This window comes from Artemia sp. Qi Xiang Cuo, chromosome 3, assembly GCF_049724085.1.
Source record: "Artemia sp. Qi Xiang Cuo chromosome 3, ASM4972408v1, whole genome shotgun sequence".
Lineage (NCBI taxonomy): Eukaryota > Metazoa > Arthropoda > Branchiopoda > Anostraca > Artemiidae > Artemia > Artemia sp. Qi Xiang Cuo.
Window position 1 is genome coordinate 62243803 of NC_142796.1, and position 26869 is coordinate 62270671.

General features: G+C 38.1%; 1 protein-coding gene across 5 annotated transcripts in view; it reads right to left on the reverse strand.

The window, feature by feature from the left end:
• Window positions 1-26869, reverse strand: part of LOC148954383 (uncharacterized) — a 253036-nt gene that overhangs the window by 96437 nt on the left and 129730 nt on the right. For 4 of the 5 annotated variants that reach the window (XM_089087068.1, XM_089087069.1, XM_089087073.1 and 1 more), the window contains 2 exons: window positions 16807-16961; window positions 9032-9205 (listed from right to left, as the gene is read on the reverse strand). In XM_089087068.1, coding sequence (XP_088943194.1) covers window positions 9032-9205; window positions 16807-16961 — 329 coding nt within the window. The remainder of the gene's footprint in view (window positions 1-9031; window positions 9206-16806; window positions 16962-26869) is intronic. The other variant, XM_089087072.1, reaches the window with a different exon arrangement.

Sequence of the window (26869 nt, forward strand, 5' to 3'; positions counted from 1 at the left end):
CTTCAATTCATTCTCCTTTGATTACAGTGTTGCAGAGTCTTGAGGAGATGTTTCCTGTTTGGAGGGATCAGTGGTGATGATGACGGCGGCGGGTCTCTCACGATAAGGTTAATATTTGTCCACACGTCGCAATGCATCTTGAAGTAAAAGCAGTTTTTTGTCATCGGCAATATTCTCATCATTAATGAATTTGCTTAGATTGTCTTCAAAATTTTCGATGGGCGAGAGGACAAGTTCAAATGGTGACAATTAATAGGGCTTAGTCATTCTGTAGAGAAAACTGTTTACAAGTCCTGCAATTATTGGCAGTAAAAGTGGGAAAAAGCTACCGCTTGCTTTAAGGAGCCATGTTCGTTTTACTTTTTTCCCTTGTTTTTAAAATCCCATGCACGGACAGTGGATCGATGTTGTGTTGTCTGTTGTCTAACACCATCTGGCAGTTGAACATTGCCCTCAGTTAAATTTAAACAAAGTTCAGATATTAGATTAATGAAATCATTGTCAACCCCATGTTTGAGTATGGCCTTCCTAAGCGGAGGTTTTGAAGTGCTTAAAACGGAAAATAAATGCCGTTGTTCGTGTAGTTTCTTCAGTGTCATAATGGCAACTAATAGTCTTTTCTACTGTTCACTGGAAGATATACTGTAATTTCATTGTTGAAGATGTCGGTGACTACATGTAGATCCTCGGGCGTGCTCTGATTAAGACCCAGCAAAATGTAACCGTAGGGCTTGCTAGTCACCTGAGTGTACGCTGACAACAGAAATTTTGGCGCGCCGGGGTATATTTGTTTATTGAGAGTTATGAGTGAGCTAGAATCACGAACAACTCGATAGATGATATAGACGGTGCAATTCAAAGCAAGGGTTCGCATACATTTGCTCTGATGAAACAGATTGTGTAGAACCAGAGTAACGGAAATGTGTTCATGGTGGGAGCGAACAGTGAACAGTTGTAGCATTTCCTGTGAGAACTGTTCAATGGATTCAGCCAAATCATCAATAATCAACCACGAGTTCGATTCAATACTATTGTAAACATCAAGTCCCCGTATGAATTGTATTGGTATGGTTGTGGAAATAGCTTTTATTTTATCATAGGACTCCTGCCAAATACTATAGCAATAGTCGATTTTTTTCGGCTTCTTCAAAAACATTTTATCGCAATTTTGAATTATTTTAGCTAAAAGTATTGTTTTCCCCGACATCGAGGGCCCACACAAAAGCGATCTGAAAGGTGTTTTAAATTGAAACATACTGCTGCTGACAACAGTCGGACTACAACTAACTGTAAATCATACGTGTCCAATGAATAAGTAGTAGCAATAACTTTCCCCATAGATCTATCTATTCAAGAACAACAACAACAAAAAAAAAACAATATTTCATGATAGCATTTATTTCGGCACTGCATGAAAACAAATATTTGTTCAATATGAACTGCAACGATTAGAATAACACTTGTTCAACAAGAACAGTTGACAAAATTTCATGGTCAACATGAAAACTCTATTTGTTCATCATGAACTCGGCAACTATAACACTCTATGTACAATAAAAAAACCCTTTTCTGTCCATAATCAGCACTTATTGTATTTAAAAAAACACTTTTCTGTACTACACTTTTCTGTCCATCTTTTAAAGCACTTATTGTCAACTTAAACACATTTCTGTACAAAAAAAAACAAACACTTTTCTATACAACAACAAAAAACAGAAAACACACTTGAAAATACACTTGGAACTAGCACAGTTGAACTTGATTACAGTGAATTTAAAGGTGGGATCCCAACCCCCTCCCCCGGGGACCGCGGGGCCGAAGGCCGGCCGGCCGTGGGCGGGACCCCCCCCCTGGGTGGCTACAGGAAGGGACCCCCCCCCCGGGAGCGGCGGTGGAAAAAACACTACAAAAGTTGTCCGGTCACTGCTGCTGCTGCTACAGGGTAGGTTAGTGGTTGGGTTAGTGGTGGTTAGATTGGGTTAGATGAGGTTGAGTTAAGGTGGTTAGTTTAGGCTAGTTGATTTATGTACAGGTTGGAGCATTTAATTTATGAACGGGTTGGGTGGTGGTTAGTTGGTTAGTTGGTTAGGTTAATTTATCCAGACCAAGTTGATTGCGATAGTCTATGCATTCAACTCGGTCTGAAATACGGTAGTGGCCATGAGGTAGGACACTCACACCATTCTCGAGCACATAGACTTTGTCGGAAATTACACGACATTGCATTCTTTTCCACTCTCACAGTATAATTTCTATACTGTAGAGAGCGAATTGCAAGCACTTGTGCTCTCGGCACTAGGCTACTTTCTACACAGTTTCTGTACACGCTCATGTTGAAATTGGTCGTTACAAAATGTTTAGGCACCCCTTTACCCGCCTTCTTGTCTGCCCCACTCTGTGTTTCCAGGAAAGAGACTTCTGGGCCCAGGAACACTCCATTGGATATTAAATCAATCCCCATTTCTAATTTTAAAATTGATAGTTTGTTGGGGGCTTGACGTTTTACCAGCTCGGGGTAAAGAGATGGATTCCAGTTGGTGAAATCCATCCGCGAGCTGATGTGCACCCCCTTTTCTAAATCACCCAATAAATCTTCAGTCCCATTTACCTTTAGCAGCAGAGAATCTGTATCACCATAGTAAACTTGAACCTCCCCCTCCCGTGGCCATTGCACCTTGCACACATTGTAAAAGAACGACAAAATGAGCTTTTTGGAAATTTCCAGTACTGAACTGCCGCCTGCAATATTCTTGTTCAGTACCACATTTCGCTTTCGCCTGTATAGAAGAACCATGCCAGTCTCTATGCTCGTGAACGATGTAAAATTGGGGGCGGCAATAATTCGTGCACACTCTAGAGGGTTAGTCACGATGTCGCAGCGAGATCTATTACGAAAGCTTTCACACATTTTGCCAAACGCTGAATTTAGGATGAGCTTGTACATTTCCTTCTCCACCTTTGAATTTGCCCTAGAGCGTTTATCGACAAAGGTGTCGATAAACGTTTTCAAATATGGTCGCTGATTGAACTGCAGGACCCTATGTATTTTGGTGATTTTGAAACCATTGCTCACCATCCAGTGCAAAAGAACATGGTGAACAATGATATTCTCCTTAGGGTCCGAATCAGCAATCAATTTCTGTTGGAAGGTAGTCCAATGCGTCCCCATATCCTCCAACGATGATCGATTGTATGTACTCACCGTGCCCCTTCTCACTAGTCGAGTGATAAAAAGACATATAAAATCTTTGACTGAGTTGTGAATCACCAATGGAATGTGTCGGTCAATTTCTAAGAACCATCCTTGTAGCCCATTGTCCTCGACGGTGTTCATGTCGGGGAACTCACAAGGATTCTGAAGCCATTGATAGTTCCCACATGGCAAAGAGTAGTGAGACATTGCCGAGGGGTTCAATGAGTTCATGTCCAAGAACACTGCATTTGACTTTAAACTGGTGCTATTTTGACCGCTCGAATCGGTTAACAAGACACGGTCCCCATGAAAAACATACCCTCCCCTCATTGAACGCTCTGCAAAAAGGTGCTGATCTAGATCGGTGATTAGGCCTATTTCCTCCCTGCTAATTTTTAAAACCAAATACATCGCTAAATGAGGTGTGGAAAAACAATAGCCTATATCTAACCCAAACTCTGAATAGATTTGGTCTGTATTCTTACAGACTATATCCAACAGAGTTAGAACGTCACCGGCCAAGTACAGTCTACAATAATCCCACCCATTTTTATAATCCCCCTTGGACAACACCTTCTTGGCAAACTCATACTCCTCAGCTGTGTATTCACTCTTGGTCAATGAATTGTAAAAAGCTTCAATTGGAGGTAGTTTCACCTGACTTAAGCGAGTGCCAGAACAGTAATAGTCGTATACATATATACGTGTGCAGGTCAACAGGTCATACATTTCACCGTCTGGAAAGTGCTGGTTAAGCAAGGGAAAGCTATCAAAATTGTCACTTTTTTGCACTTGAATCAATTGACTCAATGCCTTGGGAAAAAAACTAAAAGAATCTATAAACCTGATTTTATTCCAACACGTATACCCATTATCTACTGCCTGCCATTTCAGTTCGAGAAGCAACAACTTCTCGGCCGATTTGGGAATAATTTTATAGGTAAATGAACTATTTACCCATGGACTATCTACTCCCCCTCCCTCTTTGTGCATCCGTGCCAGTGCCGGTAAAATAAATTTTAAGTAATAATTAGAGTTGTGAATAAAAACAGGGATAAAAAACTGCTGGCTAACATTTAAATTACACGATTGATGCGCAACCCCCCTAAAATTACTACCCCCCGAGGATATTTCCTGCCACAAGATATCTCGCGTCAAGTAGCGTGGAGCTAGAGGGTTTTGTCCAGCGACCATATTGCATGATAGTAGCCTTCGCAGGGGGCGCATTATTAGCCCTTGCTTTCTTAGCGGGTGGCGGCGAGGAGCATTCTTCGCTATTTGCGCCAGTCATAGGTCTCATCGATGTAGGGTCCGCAAATTCTTCATAATTTGCCTTAAAGAAGAGAAGAAAAAATCAAATCAAAATAATTTCTCCCTTTTTAAAGAAAGAAAGTTATTAAACATAATTTTGTTTAGAAAAGTATTTATCTCATTTTAGTAAAGCAAAAACCCATATTCTCTCCCTCTAAATTTAGGAAAATTAACCCACCCTAAGTCTACCCTCTCATTGAGTTAATAATGAGTTTTATTCCAGCGAAAGGCAAATCTTACTACCTTTTATTCAAATGTTATAGCTAAAATCACTAAATGATGAAGAAGCAATTAAGGTAAGAAGAAATTATCTTTTCTATTTTGTCACTATTAAAAGTGCTAACCCCCTCCCCCAACAAAAATCACGGATTCACGCCCCCTCCACTAAATTTAGGAAAATTAACCCACCCTAGGTCTATCGCTAATTTGCAGACAAAATTAGCTGACTGCTATTTTCAGACAAACACTGAATTACGTAAAAGCACTGAAAACCTCGATTGCCTATCTTTCTAGCCTTGCGCAGTTTGTTTTCATTTTACACTGATGGCGGTATAATTGAGACATTGCCCTCCACCTTTTACGTAATTTACTTACAACGAATCTGTTAGAAGCAATGTCTTTGCCTCTACCCCCTTTCACAGACTGTCATAAGTATATTGTTGGCCATGATGTTGTTTAGAATGCATTTCTCTAATTATATACAGGTTGCATAGGCGTAGCTTAATATTGCCTAAAATCGTTTTAATTTGACAACCAAAACAAACCCTTTGGCTAGACCGATTTAGCTGGCTAGGGATTTAGCTGGAAATATATAGGGAAGAAATTTATCGAAATGATATTTCTTTTTGCGAGAATTTGGGATTGTAAGACAATGTGGGTAATGGGGGGGGATATTGTTAGACCCTAATTCGAAAATAACCTGTTTCTCTACTTCCTTACAGGTTGTGTAGGCCTAGCTTAATTATTGCATCATTGTGTTTTAATTTGACGGAAGAATAGTTCAATTGACTGCGTTTGTAAACCGGAAAGGGTGATAGCTAATTATAGGCCTCACATTGGAGTCTTGTGTCAAAATAGAGCGGCATGTTCATTAAAAATTGACAGAAGTCAGTGATCGCTTTAGCTGGAAATATAGAAGGAAGGAATTTAACGAAAGGATAATTATTTCTTTTTTCGAGAATTTGGGATTGTAAGACAATGGGGGAGGGGGGGGATATTGTTAGACCCTAATTCGAAAATAAATTGTTTCTCTACTTCCATACAGGTTGTGTAGGCATAGCTTAATTATTGCATCATTGTGTTTTAATTTGACGGAAGAATAGTTCCGTTGACCGCGTTTGTAAACCGGAAAGGGTGATAGCTAATTATAGGCCTCACATTGGAGTCTTGTGTCAAAACAGAGCGGCATTTTCATTAAAAATTGACAGAAGTCAGTGATCGCTTTAGCTGGAAATATAGAAGGAAGGAATTTAACGAAAGGATAATTATTTCTTTTTGCGAGAATTTGATTTTAAAACAATGGTGGGGGGGGGGGCTACATGAATAGTATGGATGGTGAACAAGGAAAATTTGTTTGAAAATAAAAATGCACTTACATTGCTAATTGCGGCTGCCAAGGCCTCAAGCTCATCAATTATGTTAATTGTTCTATCCATTGTCTCACAATACTTTCTGATAATTGAATCACATTGCATGCCCGTTATATACGAAATCTCAAGGTCAAATTGTTATGTAAACAAAGCCCCTCTGATTGGCTGAGAAGGAAACACGTGATCTAACTGTTACCTTGGAAACTCATAACATTTGGCTTGAACAACAATAACAAATACTGTTTCCCGGGAACTCATAACACCTGCATCGACCAACAACAAGAAGGGAGTGACAAAGTTCCTGTTTTTCCATTCTCACTGACAAAATCCATGAAAAACATCAAATAAATCGACCAACACACATAACCATCCATGAAAACAGACATAAATGTGAGAAAGTTCCTGTTTTTCAAATTCTCACTGACAAAAACCATAAAACATCCATAATTTGATGTTGACAACTATGAAAAACATAAAATAAATCGAACAACACACATAACCATCCATGAAAACAACCATAAATGTGACAAAATTCCTGTTTTTTCAAGTGAGAAAATTCCTGTTTTTTCATTCTCAGTGAGAAAAACCATAAACCACGTGGTTAGTACGGGATCAATAGGGGCCATTCTACTATCAAAACCTGCATTTATTCAAAAACGTTCGAAAATTAAATAAAAAAAACAAGTTTTTTTAACTGAAAGTAAGGAGCGACATTAAAACTTAAAAAGAACAGAAATTATTCCGTATATGAAAGGGGCTGTCCCCTCCTCAACGCCTTCCTCTTTACGCTAAAGTTTGACTTTCTCACAACTCTATTTTTTTTAAGCTATAAAAAACTTAAAAAAGGTATATATTTTGCAGCTTGTTTAATCTCGAATTATGTAAAGAAGAAGTTTCAGCATGTAGGGTTGATGACTCTATGACCTGGATCTTAACATCTTAGGACCTAACTATCCATCTCTTTAAATTATTAAATAAAAAAAACAAGTTTTTTTTTAACTGAAAGTAAGGAGCGACATTAAAACTTAAAACGAACAGAAATTATTCCGTATATGAAAGGGGCTGTCCCCTCCTCAACGCCTCGCTCTTTACGCTAAAGTTTTTTATAGCTTAAAAAAAATAGAGTTGTGAGAAAGTCAAACTTTAGCGTAAAGAGCAAAGAGGCGTAAAGAGGCGTTGAGGAGGGGACAGCCCCTTTCATATACGGAATAATTTCTGTTCGTTTTAAGTTTTTATGTCGCTCCTTACTTTCAGTTAAAAAAACTTGTTTTTTTTATTCAATAATTTAAAGAGATGGATAGTAAGGTCCTAAGATGTTAAGATCCAGGTCATAGAGTCATCAACCCTACATGCTGAAACTTCTTCTTTACATAATTCGAGATTAAACAAGCTGCAAAATATATACCTTTTTGACAAAAAGTAGACAGTAATGAGTTAGGATTGGTGGAGGGCTAAGGGCCTGTTTTTGCCCTCTCCTATAAGTTGAATCCTACGGGTTGAAAATCCTTGCATTATTTCAGTTCAAATTATGTGCGAGATTGGTAGATTTATTTTGACGCAATGGATTTATTTAATAGTTTAATTAATGAATTGAATTAATAGATTATTTAATTTATTTTGACTGCTGGATCTCGAGTTAATTAGGTTCTTAAATATTAAAATTCTGTTTTCAAATTTTGTTTCATTTTCCCAAAAATTTGACTTTTCAATGATTGTTTGCTATCATGGGCGTAGGGACGGGGGGGGCAGGGGGGGGGTGTAGCTGCCCCCCCTAGACCTTCAAATTTACATTAGATATGGCTGAAAAAGCAGATGGTTGGAAAAGCAGTTGGTAAAGGCCCTCCATCACACTATCGACTGCCCCCCCTAGACAATATGCTGCCTACGCCCATGTTTGCTATGGATTTGCAAAGATTCAGCTTCGGGAGGGGGTAGCTCATTTCGGGGAGACACAACCCAAGGAAGACGTTTTCCAAGTTTTGAACCCTTCTACACGTTATCAGCATTAGAGGGGAGCAATTCTAGCAAATTATTTATGATTACAAAATGAAATGACAAATAAAAACAAGTAAAACTTTCAATCAAGACAGTGAAATTTAGAAAAAAAACTTTTATAATTTTAAATTATAAAAACATTAGCATACACATACTAACAAGAGTCCAGGTATTTCAGGTCATTAAAAAAATCCTATAATAGAAACATTTTTCTAAAATCTAATCTTTTGAAAAGTTTGAGGGGATTGAAAAAAAATACAATTTTTAAGCAATTCAAGTCATGAAAATTAAATTTAACAGATTTCCTTTCCCATATATTAATTACGTACTCATGTACAGAAAGGGGTAGGCCCAAAGGATCATTTTTGAGGAACGTGGCTTCCCCCCTACGGAAGGTTGAAAGCAGCACTAATTACAGGGGGCGGAGGGGCGAAAAAACTAATAAGAGAACCAAAATTTCACCACTAACCCTCCTTCCCTCAAAACGAACTTGTGTTTCACCCTGCTAGTAGATATTTTATGAATATATAAGCTTCACCGAAATAGGTGCCTTATATTCAAACTAGCAGATATAGCAGGTATATGTTAACATAGCCTACTGTTCCTCTGAGCCTCATCTATTTTGTGCAATGCCTAAGATTCTTAAAGATAAATAAAAATGGATATTCACATTCATATTCTCAATTTGAGTTTACACACACGTTTTTTGGTGAATACAAAAGCTAATTCTGTGTCCACTAATTCTTTATCTACCCATGGTGACAAATAGGTCACTGCGTCAATCCCAAGTGTAATTCTGTCGTTTGCTCCGTCCTCCTATCAAGGAAAGCTACCGCTCAACTTGTGTCCTGGTCCTGACTAAAGTACAAAGTAAGATGTAGAGATAGCTTCACCACACTAGTAAACATTTCATTGTCTTTATTAATATGAACGCTTTACTCACCTGAAAAAAATAGACACGAGTCTTTGAATAGCTAACGATAGAATCTCTGAAGACTGTGACCGTTCAACTAAACTTTGACAAAGTCGAATTAAAGAAGGTACAGCATACACGACGTGCTTGTAGCTGAAATATAGTTTTGATTCCTCAAATATTTCAAGGCACCGTAACGCCGACCTGTAATATATATCAGATGCTGTGCACGAAGTATTCATAGAATCAAATGATAATAAAGGGGTAGAACCACAGTACTAAACTTGGCTTTGGCAGGAATCGTTCACTCAACAGCCGGATGTGCAAGGGTACCGGAATTAGCAAGGTATTAACCTGACTTAGATCTATCGAGACCTGACCCAGGGCACTGAAGCATCGACATTAGTTTTACTGAAAGAAAAGCTAGAAAAAAACGTACTTTAAAGTAGAAAAAATTCAGTATTTGAAATAGTTATTTTTATCCTTATTCATTCCTGAAAAGAACAATAATGTTGTAAATTGAAAAACATATTTATTTCCGATTTTGATATTTCTGATTATATAGTCCGTTGATTTTGAATTGAAGTTTTCAAGTATTTTGCAATAGGTTGCATAGGTTGCATCAAGACATGGCTAATTGTAAACAGAGAAAAGCCAAGACAGATAGTCCAAGTAATTGAGAGGCAAATGTTTTATATTATAATTTTAATATGTACACATATATTTCATCAATGTTACGCTTCACATTCTATTAACCTGACCCACTACCATTCAACTAGACCCAGGCCTTTGGCTATTGACACAATGGTACTCATACTTACGTCATTGATCCATGTTGAAACGGTTCTGAATTAAAAGTGGCAAGCTTTAAGTGGCAAGGAAAAGAGAGGCAATTAAGAATCTTAAAGAACTATTGCTCAAAAATAAGGGTCGTTCTTACTTACTTACTTACTTAGGTCCTCCAACGCCTGGGGGCGCATAAGGCAGCAACAGTGATTCGCCACGACGACCTGTCCTGAGCCGTCAAACATAGCTCCTCCAACGAGGACCTCGCCAGCTTCGCCTCCTTCATTAGCGACCTGCCAAGGGTCATTTTCGGTCTCCCTGATTTGCGGAGACCGGGGGGTGTCTAACACCATGCGTCATGCGGCAGCCTTCCTCCCCCCATTTGCATCATATGCCCCCAATACATCCATCGCCGCTTTCTAATGAGATCAAGGATGGGGGTATGATTTGTCATACGATAGATTTCATCATTTCGTATTCTTTCTGTCCAATGTATATTTAGGATAGACCTTAGGCAATTATTGTCGGTCGAATGCCTGGAGTCGTCGTTCTAGTTGAGCAGTGATGCTCCAAGTTTCGCAGCCGTACGTAAGGACAGAGACCACATTGCTATTATAAATTTTAAGCTTTAACTTCTGGGAATATTTATTATTTCTCCAAACATTTCTAAGGTAGCTGAAAGCAGACCCAGCCAATGTTATTCGGCACAGTATTTCTCTTTCGGAATTGGCATCTTGCGCAAGAATGCTGCCGAGATACTTGAACTCTCTCACTTCCTGAATTTCCTCGTTGTTAACCAAAAGTCCTTCGGCTAAGTCAGGTATGACTGCATTCGACATTGATTTGGTCTTGTTAGCATTTATGGAGAGTCCGACAGCATTTGCCATACGACCGAGTTCATTAATGTTGCGTTGCATATCTTCTGGGTCGTGGGTAATAAGCGCAACATCGTCAGCAAATTCAGCAAAAAAAAAAGTAATTTTACACCACTGTAAAACTTTTCGTTGTTTAGTGGCTGCCCTCTCCTAAAACCCTGCTCTTTGCACTTCAGCTTGACTTTTTGTCCCAATTCTTTAAGAACTACATGAATTCAAACAAGAAGGGATATGTGCCCTGCAATTTGTGTATAAGCTTCTTAAGACTCCTTATGATTCTTGTTTCACCATTTATGGCGAGGCTCAACCTGAGTCTCAAAATGTACATTGTAATTAAGCTGGTGAATTGGCAAAATTGGCAAAATAAACTACAATGATAGCAGAAATAGAGCCTGTACCTGATTTGATATCCCTCGGGGGTTTAAGTACGTGCTTAAATTTTTTCTTGAACTTCGAAGATAAAAAAAAGACATTAGATTTGCGGGAAGAAAAGGATTCTCACTAAAATCGGGTCTTAGGTATTCGGTTATTCGGTATTTGAGTATTCGGATTGGCATTGTTTGGGATCTAGAAACAGTGCGGTAATTTGCTTATTTCGAAACCCAAAGGCTTCTAAAGTTGGGATAGTAGTTTCCTAATTCCGGTGCCCCAATATTTCGGTCCTGATGGATTTTAATGTAGTTCCAACAAATAGTGCCAGTTAACGAGAATACGAGAGAAGAGGAGGTAAGAATTTTTGAATTACTAAATGTAGACACAAAAAAGACAATTTTCAAATTTTCACACTCTGAGGCAAAACACAACGTGTTTGAAAATATCTCAGTCCCCCTTTCTGCCTAAAAGTCCAGTGGACATTGTCATAAGTCAACCCAAAAATCTCGGTCACGCCCACTGCAATTCTAGTAAGCTTTGACTGACTTACTTGACTTAAGTCCCATCTGTCCTTGAAGGTCGTTTTGGGGCCTCTTCCATAACCAGTTCATTGATATGCCTCCTCTAGGTGCTTCTGTTTTCGGCCAGGCGGAGAAGTTGTGGCAGGTTATAGGATGAAAAGTTTTCTTTCCATCTCTTCGGGGGGTGACCTCTGGGGCAAGATCCGTGTACTCTTCCATCGAAGGCTATCTTTGGAAGACGAGTGCTAGACATGCGTTGAGTATCTCTTAGCCATTTGAGTTGTTGTAGTTTTATTTTGTCCAGTACTGTGAGTTTGACTTTCAGATTATGGAGAAGCTTGGAGTTGGAGAATCTGTCGAGGTAGGTGATACCAGGGATGTGTTGTAGGGATTTGGTTTCAAAGGCAACTAGGTGACACTGATCGCCAGTTTTAACCGTCCAGGATTCGCAAGCATAAATGGAAATCGGAATAATGAGGGGAAAAAGTCTCGTTTTGAGAATTGTTGATAAATTCTTATTCCTCCAGATGGGCACCAGGGTTTTCAAACTGGAGTTCGCAAGTGTCAGGCGTCTCTTGACGTCTTTGAGGTGGTTGTTATCAGAAGTAAGTAGGCTGCCTAGGTAGGTGAAGTCTTTCATCCACTCAATGATATCTCCACCAAGACGAAGGCTCTTGTTTTTGAGGTGTTGATGGCCATCCGGATGAGGTTGGTAGACGAGTGAACGCTGTTAGCCTGGGATTGGAGGTCTTGAAGGGACTCGGCTATTAGGTCTATGCCATCGGCGTATGCTAGTTTATCTATCACTATTCCTCCAATAAGAGCGCCGGACGGGTTGTCTGTGAGTGAAAGGGCTGCACGTAGGAGGAGATTGAACAGCTTCGGTGATAGTAGACAACCTTATAGCACTCCAGTAGAGGTTTCGAAGCTATTGATAAGTCATTCTCCAGTGATGACACGGCTTCTGAACTTCTTATACGTGTCTCTGATTAGAGATATTAGGTTGGATGGGACGCCAAAGTGAAGAAGGATGTGCCATAGACCTTCTCTCCATATGAGATCGAAAACTTGTTTAAAGTCTATGAAAAGGTGGTAGATGCTGCGACCAAGTTCGTTGTACTTTTCCAGGATCGATCGGGTAGTGAATATCAGATCAACCATTGATCTATTAGGTCGGAAGCCGGTTTGGTATTCTGGAATGACCATTGAGGATATGACTCGTATACGCCTTGTCGTATACGCCATGGCTCTTGTGAGGATTTTTGCGACGTTGCTGGTAAGAATTATTGGGCGGTAGTTGTCGCAGACAGCTTTAGAGCCTTTCTTATGTAGGAGGACTATCGTCGCTTCGCACCAGGGTGAGGGAAAGTAACCTTTTTCACAAGCAGCTTTGGCAATTTTATTGTGAAAGTCAAGAAGTGGTTCGCAGTTTATTTTCAGGAGTTCAGGCTGGATTAAACCAGGGCCGGCAGCTTTGTTTGTTTTCAGGTCTCAGATAGCTGCTTCTATTTCAGAGCGAAGAGAGGGAGGACTTGGGTCTGTAGAGGTTACGTGGAAGCTGTCGAGAACTGTTGGGTCTGGGTGGATGAGCGAATTCAGTTTATTTTTAAAGTGGTTTTCCTTTCGAGAGCGGATTCCGTCTGTGGATTGTATTTCATTTCCATGTTCGTCGAGAAGGGAGCCCGCCTTGATGTCCTTCTTATTAGCCAATTCCCACACTTGGGAGTCTCCTTTCTTGAGGACCGATTCACATTGATCGTATTTTTCTTTAATGAAAAGCACGATGAGTACGTCAGATGGCTTTCTCTACAATCCGTTTGAGATGCTTCTATCGGTCCCTGCTTTCTTTATCTTGCTTATTCGTGAGTTGGCACTTTTTGTCGCAGAGCGATATGATCCCGTCTGTTATTCCAGGTTTCTGGTTGTTTTTTTTTGGGTACCCAGTGTGGATGAGGGATATCACATATAATTTTGTGCTGCTAGAGCACAGTTTATAGAATTAGCAGTATGATCATACCCTATCTCACCCATTTTAAAAACCCGGACCAAGGTGCGAGCGCTCCAGAGAACGTTCTTGCGGATAGAAACATAAGCGGCATTAGATCTTTTCACGGGTAGACAAGTCAGATTTCTCTTGGACACGAAACAAGTGGAAACCCGCTATTACGAATAATGCACTTTGTAACCATTTCTCATTGATTGACGGAAACAGACTAACCCGCTAATGCAGAAAGAAGTGGGAGGAGCTTTTTGTTCGCACCGAGAATGAAGACCAGAAATGATCTGCGATAAACTTACTGGATAATTATATAAACTGTGTGCTAGAGTCACCAGGTTGTCAATATCTTCCTTGGATAGGATAGATGGAGAGTTCGACGTGAGCTCTGACATTTTTTGGATGGAGTGGTGATGCGTGTCATACTTGTATTCACATTTTTCAGGAGATCTACTCGGAATTTGGGGGTTTCCTCAGACAACTTTGATGCTGTTTTAAGTCTTGTTTTGAACCAAGACATGACGAGCGAGTGGTTGCTATCAAAGTCGCCACCAGCTAGCGTGACCGTGTTTAGGACGGAGGTTTTCCAACGTCTAGACACGAGGATGTAGTCGATTAAGCTTTTAGTTTTTCCATCCGGTGAGGACCATGATGTTTTACGATGAGGTCTGTGCTTGAACTGTGTGTTTGTAATGACTAAATCGCTGTGTCTGCTGAATTCGATAAGTCGTTCTCCTCTTCTGTTCATTTGTCCATGCTAAAATTTGCCCATTATATCTTCGTATTCTGTGTAGGTGTTTCCAGCGATGGTGTTGAAGTCACCATTGACAAGGGTTATGTCTTTTTTAGGAACATAATCAACTAGGCTTTGGAGCTGGAGATATAAGTTTTCAGACTCTTCGTCGTCTTTGTTGGAATCACCAGCGCAAACTTGGAAAATTATGAGGTTGGTAGGTGAACCTTTCAAGCGGATCCTGATGAGCCTTTCCGAGAGGGGGGTTACGGCGATTAAGGATTTTTGGCCTTATTAGACAGTAGGAAACCTGTCGATGTTTGCCATCATTCAATTCCGAAAGTAGAAGGGTGAAATCCCCGTGTTTCTCTTCACCAGTGACTGGAAGATGGGTTTCAGCCAGACCAATAACGTCCCAGCTGTACCGTTTTATCTCTCTTAGGAGTAGCTCCCTTTTTCATTGTTTGGCGAGGGTTCTAGTGTTGAGGTTATTTATTGACATAGTTATTCTTGGAGAAATAATGGCCGATTACGGTCGTCACGATTTACGGTCGTCGAGTCATCGGCTGCCCCGGACGCGGTAGTTCTTAAAGCATGACCGTCGGTTATCCCGGACGCGGCAGCACTGGTTCTCATATTTGATATCTTACTCATATTCATCAATAAAAGTAAAGAAGGGATTTCTTGGCTGGCTTCAGGAGAGCGGTAAGCCACTCCTCTCTGTCCCTAGAAGGGGCCGACTGTGTCTACTACCGATAATGCATCCTTTTGGCGTCCTGTAACATCAGCAGTGGGCTTTCCCAGATAATTCAATACCGTTGATTTTCGAATTATTAACATAGTGTTTTGCCTATTGGGAAAGCTCACTAAAATTGCGGTGGGAGTGACCGACACTTTTGGGTTGACTCATGATAAGTGGCACCAATTCATGAGAATACGGGAGAAAAGGAGGCAAGAACTTTGAATTTTTAAATGAAGACACAAAAAAGATAGCTTCCAAAATCTTCGATGGGAAGTTTTAAAAAAAATTTCTGCTAAATGAAGATGAAGAAAAAATGTATTTTTCAAATAAAAGGAGCAGTTACAAACCCACTCAATCTAATTAGCGCGACTATCCCGAGGGATGAGTCCCCTGGAAACTACCATTTCCTGCAATCGTTCTCGGTTTGAGCAGCCACGGATATTTTAGACAAGAAAAAATGTTTCATTAGTCTAACCTTATACTTTCGTATCTTAGGAGGGGGGGGGGTGAGGTAGTACATCAACAAACATCTATTTCCTACTTTCTTTCATCTACATCACAGACTGATGTTTTCCCAGTAAAACGATGTTCACAAGTACTGGTCCCATCAGCATCCATCGAATGTAGTATCATGTTATCTAAATCACTTTATCGATTTCCTGAGCACCGAAATTAGCAACTAGTAACCCAATTTTCGATACCTTCAATTTTCTTGGGTATTGCAATTAGCAAGGTATTGTCCTGACTTAGATCTATCGAGACCCGACCCAGAGCACTGAAGCATCGACATTAGTTTTATTGAAAGAAAAGCTAGAAAAAACCGTACTTTAAAGTAAAAAAAATAAATCAGTATTTGAAATAGTTTTTTTTTATCCTTATTCATTCTCGAAAAGAACAGTGATGTTGTAAAAAGAAAAACATATGCATTTCCGATTTTGATATTTCTGATTATATAGGAAGTACATTTTTGTGTTTTATATTATAATTTTAATATGTACACATATATTTAATAAATGTTACGCTTCACATTCTATTGACTTAACCCACTACCATTCAACTAGGCTCAGGTCTTTGGCTATATTTGAGAAAGTTCTTTTTCAAAAAATAATATTATGCATCTTTCAAAAGTATGTAAGTAGTAAGTAAACAGTAAGTAGATAAAAACAACACTTTTAACAAACAACATAAATGTAACAAATAAATACCCTGATTTTCAAATTTCAAATAACTGATTAGAATGAAATTCAAATTTCATTCTAACCGAAAATTGTAATATTTACTGTTCATGGTATGGGGCGGCAAAATGTACATTTGTCCTCTACGTCCCCCTCCCTAGAAAAAAACCTAGATCCGGCATTGCATGCGTTTAACCGGACATTTTACTATATTTACTCCTATCCATTTTTAGTGACATGCATCGGAACGATGTCACACATAAATCGACTCACTTAAAATTGAATGACACATCAAGCTTATTGTTAGATAGCATAAAAATGGTTAAATTAAGTGCATAATTGATCCAGAAAGGTCTCTTATTTTAGTAAAATTAAGTGTTTTGACAGAGGTAGTAAAAATGATACACATGCAAAAAAAGAACGTTCTGGCCAAACAGCATTAATACGGAACAAAAAAAAGATGTACGGCAGCTAAAAAAAAATTGCATCATAAATGATACATTACCATTAGTGACAATTCTGTTTTCATGCACAGTAATGCAGGTTTGCTATTTCGGATTATTAAGGAAATATTTAGAACTATAAACAGAGGATAAAACACTTACGTCAGTAGAAGAAAATTCGAGGAGATAAGCGATTCAAAAATATGTTCAGCAAAGCTCTCATCCAAGAATCGTTCCAAAAGTTCCATGCCTCTATTTTGAGCCTGGCATTCTAGCTCAGATTCCAGTGTCAGAGAGACTAGTTGAAGAGATCCAATCTAGGTAAGTGCCAAGAAATCAGTCAATGTCAGGTTGTCAAAACTTTAGACTTGTACCTGGCGTTTTAAATTTATTTATTTTTTGAACCTGACGGATGAACCGCTTCATTATATGGGACGCTCAGTCCGTCGTAAATTTAGACAGGCAAATATTTGAGAGATCATGAATTTTATAAGAAAGTATATTTTAAAAGTATATCTGCCAGTGGGGAAAAGAACATTAAATGAATTTAAGGTTATTCCTGATATGACTCTAAGTTGTTTTCGCAATATGTTTATCCTAACTCCTGGTATTTGTGGGTATCAAACGAGACAGGTAGGTAAAGAAGGCCTAATAGAATGTACACGAGGTCTGCTTTCTCTGTTCACAATGCTCTTCATGCTGAAAGATTGTGAAAACTTTCAGAAAAGGAAAAAATTCAATTTTAAGACATTCTTCTAAAATTATTTGGATGCGACATTCAGACAAACCTCCAGAAGATTTCCCTCTCCATATGTGCTATTTACTTTGAAAATGTAGAAAAATATGATAAACGCAGGGTAATGAATAAATATAAGATAAAATAAAAACTTGTGAAAATGAAAGTATAAAAAATAGGAAACAAAAACGTCTCATTGCTCTTCAAATGAAGACGGTCTCTAATGTCTTTTATATTTCGAATGAGAACTAAAATGACTATCATTAAGTGTCGTAGCACTAAAAGTTTGAGTGGCTATTTGTGAAAAAATATAAATGTTTTTACTTTATAACTTTAATAAATCAAATAATATTAACATTTTAATTACTAAATATGTATACTAAACTGACATTGCACATTCATTTGTATTTTTTTTCAGTAAAGTGCAAATTATGTTCTGGTCTTGGAAACACATAGGGGTTTTGAGCCCTACTCATGTTAATTTCTGCTCGTTTTGAGTTTGACTCGTTTATCTATTGTAATTTCTGTTCGTTTTGGGTTTCATTTTTGCTCATTTTTGGTTTAATAGAGTTTATTTTTCTTTGAAAAACTCATTTTGTGGAAAAAGTTTTTTAATTAGTTTCTGTTCGCTTTATATTGAAATAGTCTTTTCAGGGAAAAAGAAAATAATTGATTCAATCTTTTCGTTTTTTTAAGACTTTATAGTTTGGCCTGCTATTTGTATGCTGGAGAAAAATTTTCAGCAATTTTTAACAACATACATCCTTTTAAAAATCTGGACACAAATAGTAGTGTTTAATTTAGTTTCATACCTCCTCTAGTTGACCTGAAATGGAAAACTTGATACCATTCGCAAAAAAAATCTGTTTACTTTCTTTGATAGCTTGGATACACTTACGCTATTTTGATTTGGTTAAATTTTAAAGAGCAGAAGTAGCCCCGAAAGTTTGAGCATAATACCCTCAATCGTCCTTGGGATATTGCTGAGATGCCTTATTGGGAATTAGCATTAACACAGTGCATTTTGATTTAAACTTAAGGCAACATTTAGTTTTTAAACATAATGGGCAAATGGGAGGGTGGGCGTGGGAGGAGGATTAGTTGCCCTCCTATCACTTTCGACAATTAAAACGGGTATTAGCCCTTTCTATTTTCGATCGAAAGAGCCTATTTCGAAATTCCTACGACAACTCCTTCGATACGAAGTGCCCTGGTCTAAAAAAAAAGTACCCACATAAATCTTTACTACAAAAATGTCAAGCCTTCCAATCACTTTCGACTATTAAAAAGGGCACTAGGCCTTTCGTTTTCCGATCGTATGAGCCCTTTTTGAGTTTCTACGACAACGCTTTCTATAAACACCTTATATGTCCCCAGGGTATCAATTACAACCCTTACCCTAAGGTCTGTGACGGGGGTTGTTAACATCTAAGACCTAATTTCCAGAACTTTCAACTACGTTAAACAAAATGGCTATCTCATAATTTTGATTGGATGTCTTTGGGGAAATGGTGGGCATGAAAGGGGCGTTAGTTGCTCTCCAATCACTTTCAACTATTAAAAAAGTCACTAGTCCTTTAAATTTCCAATCTAATGCACCCTTTTGAAGTTTCTACGACAACGCTTTCAATAAAAACCTTATATGTCCCCCAGGCATAATTTACAACCCTTGCCCTGAGGGCTGGGGGGGGGGGTGTTGTCATCCTCAAAGACCTAATTGCCAGAACTTTCTACTACGTTGAACAAAATGGCTATCTGAAAATTTTGATTGGATGTGTTTGGGGGAATGGTGGGCATGAGAGGGGGGTTAGTTACCCTCCAATCACTTTCGATTATTACAAACGGTACTAGCCCTTTCAATTTCCAAGTGAATGAGCCCTTTTTGAAGTCTCTGTAACATCAATTTGTATAAAAACCTTATATGCCCACAGGGTATAACTTACAACCCTAGCTCAGAGGACTGTGGGGGAGGGGGGAGGGGGGGGGGGTGTCATCCTCAAAGACCTAATTTCCAAAACTTTCAACTACGTTGAATAAAATGACTATCTCAATATTTTGATTGCATGTGTTTGGGGAAAAGGTGGGCATGAGAGGAGGGTAAGTTGTCCCCTCCCCCAAATTACTTTTGACTATTAAAAAGGGCACTAGCCATTTCAATTTCCAATGGAATGAGCCCTTTTTGAAGTTTCTACGACAACACTTTCTAAAAAAAACCTTATATGCCCCCAGGGCATAACTTATAACCCTTGCCCTGAGGAGTGTGGGGGGGGGGGGGTAAGTAAAGACTGGTACAATGTATTATTTTATTTTGTTTTGTTTTGTTTTCTTCCATACCAGGGCTCTTCGTATCGAAGGAGTTGTCGTAGAAAATTTGAAAAGGGGTCATTCGATTGGAAATTGGAATTGTTAGTGCCCTTTTTAATAGTCGAAAGTGATTGGAAGTCAGCTAACACCCCTTCCACGCCCACCATTTCCCCAAACACATCCAATCCAAATTTTGAGATAGCCATTTTGTTCAGCGTAATTGATTTCCAGATTGAAAATATATTTTTGAGGAGAACACTCCCCCACAGCCCTCATGGCAAAGGTTGTAAGTTATTCCCTGGGGGCATATAAGAACGATGTTGGCACAGTGTATTATTTATTATTTTTTTTCCCTTTAGACCAGGGCGCTTCGTATGAAGTTGTCGTAAAAACTTCGAAAAGGGTTCATTCAACCTGAAATTGGAGTGGCTTATGCCCCTTTTGATAGTCGAAAATAATTAGAAGGCAACTAACACCACTTCCACGCCCACCATTTCCATGATAACACCACGAAGGTAGTTATTACAGAGTATGCTTTTGGAAAGAGGCAATAAATACCATTGCGAAGGGTATATGCTTTACCACTCTATTATCATATCTCAAAACTCTCAATGGTCACTTGTGATATAACATGACATATTTGAAGAGTTAGCTTACTGTAACGGAGTGTGCATTCAGCAAGTGGCAGTGTTAAGCACTGTGCATGGTGTACGTTAAAACTCTCCATTATCTGATTCAATTATCATTTCTCAATAATTTTAATAATCGTTTAAACAAATAGCACACAGTTTTAGCGGATTCAGGATGCTGTGTTCTTACGAAGTAGCAAAGTTTACCTCTGTGAGACAAGAGACAAATGGAAAAGCAAAACATTTGAAAGAAAAAGGTTGTACTTTCCATAGAGACAGAATTACTTTTCTTCCAGGCAAACTAGACTTATTTTAACGTTAATCATTAAATATACAATAAATCTTGTACGTTTTAGGGCTGCAACATTTTGAAACATTATTTCGCTTTTGTCGCTGTTCGGTCTTATCCCTTTTTTATTTTTAGATCCAGCTATAATTTTCCATTTTGGTTTATCATTGCTTTAGTTTCCACTTTATGATTTTTAAAAGTCCAAGGTCTTTTAGCTTCATTAATATTTTTTGGTTTTAATTTATTATAGCCTCTATTCTCGTTTTTCTTTTTCAGTAGATTCATAAAGCGTCCATAGAATGTGCAAATAATATATTTACAGTTTAATGACTTTAACAGTCAACTTTTTAGTTTATTCGAACAAAATACTGGTCCTGTTGCTCAGTTTAACTTTTCCCTTAAAGGCATTTTTTCAGTGCCAAACTACAAATTTATTATATTCTAACAATGCTACCCAAAAACCCAAATGATTGCGTAAAACCAGATGAAACCAACAATAATGCACAACAACTAACAAAATGTTATTGTCCACACAAAGCCAAGAGGCAAATCATGCACACTTCTTGAAAATTTTCATAGGTACTACATTGCTTTACACTGGTAATAAACTGAAGATAAAAATAGATAGTAGGCCTAATACCATCATTAAAATCAAAACAATTTGGTTTTAAATAAAACCATACACACAGGAGTCTACGTTTGAAGCTGAAGATTTTATTGTCTTCCTTTTTGGAGTAACAAATACGCTTCAAGTAAATCTATTTCTAATTACCGGATTTGCAAAAGTGCATTTGCTTTACGTGAGATAGGAGCAGACGAACATTGACAGATAAAAAACTCAGTACCGGAAACTCAAAATCAACGCAACACAACTCTTCAAACTGTAAAATAAAGCAAGGCAAAGCTATTCAGCTAAACAATCCAATTTTTCCGTTTTTTTCTGAATATGTCCAAGCCAAACTGTAGTCAAATTTGTGGATACGATTAAATTAAAAAAAAGGACAGGTTAATCACGTTATAAGCAAGATAAAAGACTTTTGCATCAGCTTTCGCTGGAAGGCTGTGTTTAATACCTAGACGCAAGAATTATTTCTTCAGACCCCCCCCCCAGAAAAAAAGTAATGCCTTTCAAACGAGAGGCAAAACGATTTCATTTTCACCCCAATTAACGCCGAAGTGGAAAGCTATAAATGAAAAGTTTTTTTCAATAGTTTTATTCTTAGACATTTTAAAAATTTAGATGGACTAATTTTTTTCGCAATATATATACATTATGTTTATATTATTTTTATATTGAATTATACTTAATTATATACAACCTTGTTTTATATACAATTTTCCCTTTGTGTTTATTTTTCAAACTATTCTTTTGACCAGCGTCTAATTTTTCTACTAAGCTTTTTCTTTTCAATGAGATTTGCCTCGTATTTATGCTTTAGTAACAATGATTATCTATAGGGCTTAGATCCAAAAGGCCGATATATTTTCAAATTTGTTGCTCATTGAGACCCTTAACTGATATTGTTTTTCTTTTTCTTCTTCATTTGTGGGTCAGCCCAAAATGGATAATAAATGTAATTTCCTTTATTTTGCCCTAGGTTTTGCTCACACTCTGCCACATAGTGGTACACCTCGGAGCAACCTTTCCTCCATTCTTGTGTTAAAATCCCACCACCCATTCGCGCCACAAATGGCTCACCACGTGTCGAGTGCAATTAATATATACGATTTTGAAAACCTCGAAACTGCCTCGAGTTATTCTAGTTTGATATATTTTTTTCTGTTTATTATTGTATGTATCTGTGCACACTATAAATCAATTAGATCGAAACCTGAAAAACCGTTATTTCTCGTGTTTAATTTGCCACTTTGAATAATCCCCAGCTAAAGAAACAATAGATCCAGTATACACCACACATCAAAATATCTAAACGCAAATTCATTTAGATCTATTAAAGTGCCCTATTCTCAGTGATTTTACTATTCATTTATCCTAGGTATCCTCAATAATGGGCAGAATAAGCACGCTGTGCACGACTGATATAAAACCAAGAATGTCTATTAATTACAGCACCCCCCTCCCGCCTCAAATATAAACAAAAAAGTCAAATCGAAGCGCAAGATATGATCTGAGTGAACAATTCCCCAGCCGTAGCGCTCCCCAAGCCACGGCGCCCAGAGCAACTGCCCCAGTTGCCCCTAGGAACGCTTTGGTTACAACCAGAAGGCTGGAATTAATTCCCTGACTCAGGAACTATTTCCCCTCCCACACAGCCAACTGCAGGGTCACCTACAAAGAGAGAAAGGCTAAAGGTTTGTATTCTAACTCTAATTAGTGGGAACAAAGATAGGTATAAAGATAGTATTCTTAGAAAAAAGTTTATTTCATTCTAGTTGTGTCATTTTTATTCCTTTTGTTTTTGTTACTGATTTTATTTTATATACTTATGCCTTGATAACCATAATAAACCCACTTTTGCCTTAAAGTAGACATTTGTTAGACATTAAAGTAGACATTATACAGTCACAGTATATCTGGAATAACAGCTTTGTCCATGACGGTTCCATTGCAACTGAACCACCGTGTAACTGGACCCCAAGCAATTGAACCCCTGTAACTGAACCACCGTGCAACTGAACCACCGTACAACTGAACCACCGTGCAATTGAACCACCGTGCAGTTGAACCCCCGTGCAACTGAACCCTCGTACTACTGAACCCTCATGCAACTGAACCCCCTTTAACTGAACCCTCGTGCAACTCAACTCCCGTGCAACACAACCCCCGTGTAACTGAACCACCATGTAACTCAAGCCCCGTGCAAGTGAACCACCGTGCAACTGAACCACCTTGCAACTAAACCCTCGTGTAACTGAACCCTCGTGCAACTCAACCACCGTACTTACATTGGGTGAAACACAAGTTAGAATCTTTACATGTTCAACCTTGTTGGATTTGTTTACTTTTATACGTTTTTATATAAATTACTGTCATGATGATTTATAAAAATGTTCTGTTTTGTTGTCACAAAAACAAAGAAAATCGGACGTCATAAACTCTTAAATCCAGATTCATTTCTCTTTTTTATGTCCGTTAATGGGGGTTAACTTCACACTGTCACTTTCTACGGGTCTAAGCGTTTACCCCCTCCCCCGTGAAAAATTCATCCTCCTCCACCCACGGAAACCCCATCACCTGGAAAATACCCCCTCGCGGAAATTATGGTTTTCAAAATTTAAAAATCTTCTTTGAGTCGTGTTATTTTTAGTTTAATTGAGAAGTTCTAAGGGAAGTGGAAAAGAGGAATTTGGAAAGTGGAAAGTGGAAAGAGATACTTTCTTCTCATGAAAGATCCTCCAGAAAACCCTCACACACAAAATTTCCGTATGTTTCCCAATGACAAATACTATCTGTAAGCAATAGACAAATCAAAAAAACTTAAAAAGGAACTGAAACGTCTGCAATGGGTTTATCTGATTGTTTTGTAGCTAGGAAGAGAGGGAGATACCTCAAAGGGTACATTTTGATGCCACAACATCTCAGCTCTCATTGAGTCTTCAAATAAATACAGAATTAGTTCTAAGGGAGAGACGACAGGAGGATGGAGGTAGAAATTGTTTGATAATCCCCAGGCATTTCTAGTCTTTTTTTTTATAAGCCGAAAGTGATTGGAGACTAACCTACCGCAAGAGATATTTTTTTTGGGGGGGGGGGGGTATTTTCCACGGGTAGGTATTTTCAGGGAGGGGGGTATTTTACGTGAGATTTATTTTCCGTGGGGTGTTTTCCTTAAGGGATGTTTTTGACGGAGGGTGGGGGGGGGGGGGTAAACGGCGGCTCTCACCGTCTACATACTGTAATTTTTTTTTCCATTTTGCTTATTTTGTTGTTTTCATTTTGTGGTATTTTCTACGCTCGTAGTTGTTTATCGTTTGGTTTGAAAAAGGTTAATTACCTGCTTCAGTGGAGCCGATACAAAAGCTACTTTCTCTTTGTGTTTGGAAACCTTTGGTTTGATTTTTTTTTTCTTACGTAGATGAATCAGGCCTTTCCTGAACGATGAGTAATAAAAATCTGTGCTGAAAATATCGGAACTTTGAGAATTTATATGACAAAAAAAATCACCTTTTGTTGCGCTTCCTTTAAATTAATTAAAAAGATTCTTTCGAAAAACAATTTTTCAAATAAAAATAAAGAGCCATATTAAACCAAAGACTAGCATAAATAAATTCCTATAATAATTCAAACCCAAAATGATAAGAAATTACTACAAAAAAAAGAAACCCAAAACGAACAGAAGTTAAAACAAACGATCATAGAAAGCATGGGGGTTTGGGGGAAAACAAAAAAAAAGGGGGCTATAGAGTTACATGCTGAACCCCCGTTCTAACAAACCCCCATTTAACTCAAGCCTCTTTTAACCCAGCCCTCAATCACCCAACGCTATTGCCTAATATTTTTAGAGAACTGAAAAGTGGTTCAGTTGCACGGTAGTTCATTGCGCAGTGGTTCAGTTGTACGGGTGTTCAGTTGCACGGGGGTTCAGTTGCACGGTTGTTTAGTTATACGGTGGTTTAGGTATATGGGTTCAGTTGCTTGGGTTTCAGTTACACGGTGTTTCAGTTACACGCACACCGTCCATGACCTATATAAAACCCAAAAATTTTGAAGCTTTCATTAAAACTCAAGCTCTATGTTTGCGAAACTAATTGAAGTGACTCAGCCTAAAGAAGTTTGAAAAATCAGTCACTATAAGGATTGTTCAATTCCAACTTAATAATAATAATAAATAAATAAAATGAATTATTGGAATAAAATAATGACAAATAAATAAAAAGGAGCAACAAAAACAAGGAGGATAAACTTTTACAAAATTTGGTCAGTGTTGAACCCGAAGACACAGAATTTGTGAATCTCCGAACCAGTATTTGGGAACGACAGTTTTATTAGACATTAAAGCAGACATTGCACAACCACATTTTTAGTAATTAATTTAGCACAGAAACAGCGTTTCGGTACGCAGCCGTGAACAGGCGGTCTAATGCTGCCGTGAGGTGTTAGTAGTAGTACTAGTAGTTTTATTTTAATTTTTCATTTTAATTCATACTCGAAAGAGAGCCCCCATGTTAGTGAAACTACTTCAAGAAACCCAATCAAGGCTCTTTATTGATCCCCCATGCCAATGAAATGGTGAAATAAAGAGCTCCTTTTTAAGGAGAATCAAAATATTTATATTCAAAAATTAGAAAGTTGTCACTGTACCTTTGGTTTCTCATGTTCTTAAACTTCAGACCCAATGATAGCCCCACAACCAACATTTTTAAAATAGTTTTTTTTGGTCGGACCTACTTTATTGTTTGGGAGGGAGCCTACCCAGAAGATGTACTTGTTTAGAACCTCCTTGCAATTCAAAAATTACATAAAAATACGTTCTTTTCATTGATTTATCGCGAACACAATATTTCTCTTATGACACTGAAAAGTGAAACTATTCCAAGAAACCCAATCAAAAGAAGCACCAAAAATCAATCACTGTCGGGATTGTTAAATTCCAACTTGTTTCCGGCGTTTCATATTTATTTACTTTGTCTCTTTTGGCGTAAGATTGGCAAAAAGAAAAAAATTCCATTGGATCTGCATGCTCCTCATTGAGCAAAAGTAAGCTAAACAGATTTATTTAGAAATGAATAGATTATAGGGGGAAGACCATATTAGAGCGTAAAACTTAGCTTTAGCAGATTTTTTTTTTGTTTTACAGATTTTGAAGCACAAGTTTTTTTTGGTTTAAACAGAATGTTTTACAAGATTTTATGCTCAAAAATGAACTTGTGGACAATATAACGGCATTTTGACGCTGTCAAACTATGACAAAGATAAGGAAATAATTATAAAAAACTGTCTTTAATAAAAAAGATTTTAATTTGTTTGATTATTTTGTCTTTGAATCAACTCTTCAAGATCAGGAATTTCTCTTTTACCTTGGTCCGGAGCGAATTTTGAATCTAGATTTATACAAGAGGTCTTCCTGTGGCGGCTTAAAATTAAAGAATTTCAACGTATCAATCTAGAGTTAAGGTAACTCTAGCTTAGGCGTGGTAAGCCTGAATAATTTTGCAGGTCATCCTTAAAGTGGGGTCAGGTATACTCCACAGGCCACTCCACAGGCCACAGGTATACTCCACAGGCCACGTATAAAATTTATAGTATTTAACTATCAAAAATGGACTAATTTACACGGAACTATTTTTTTGTTTACACGTGACTTA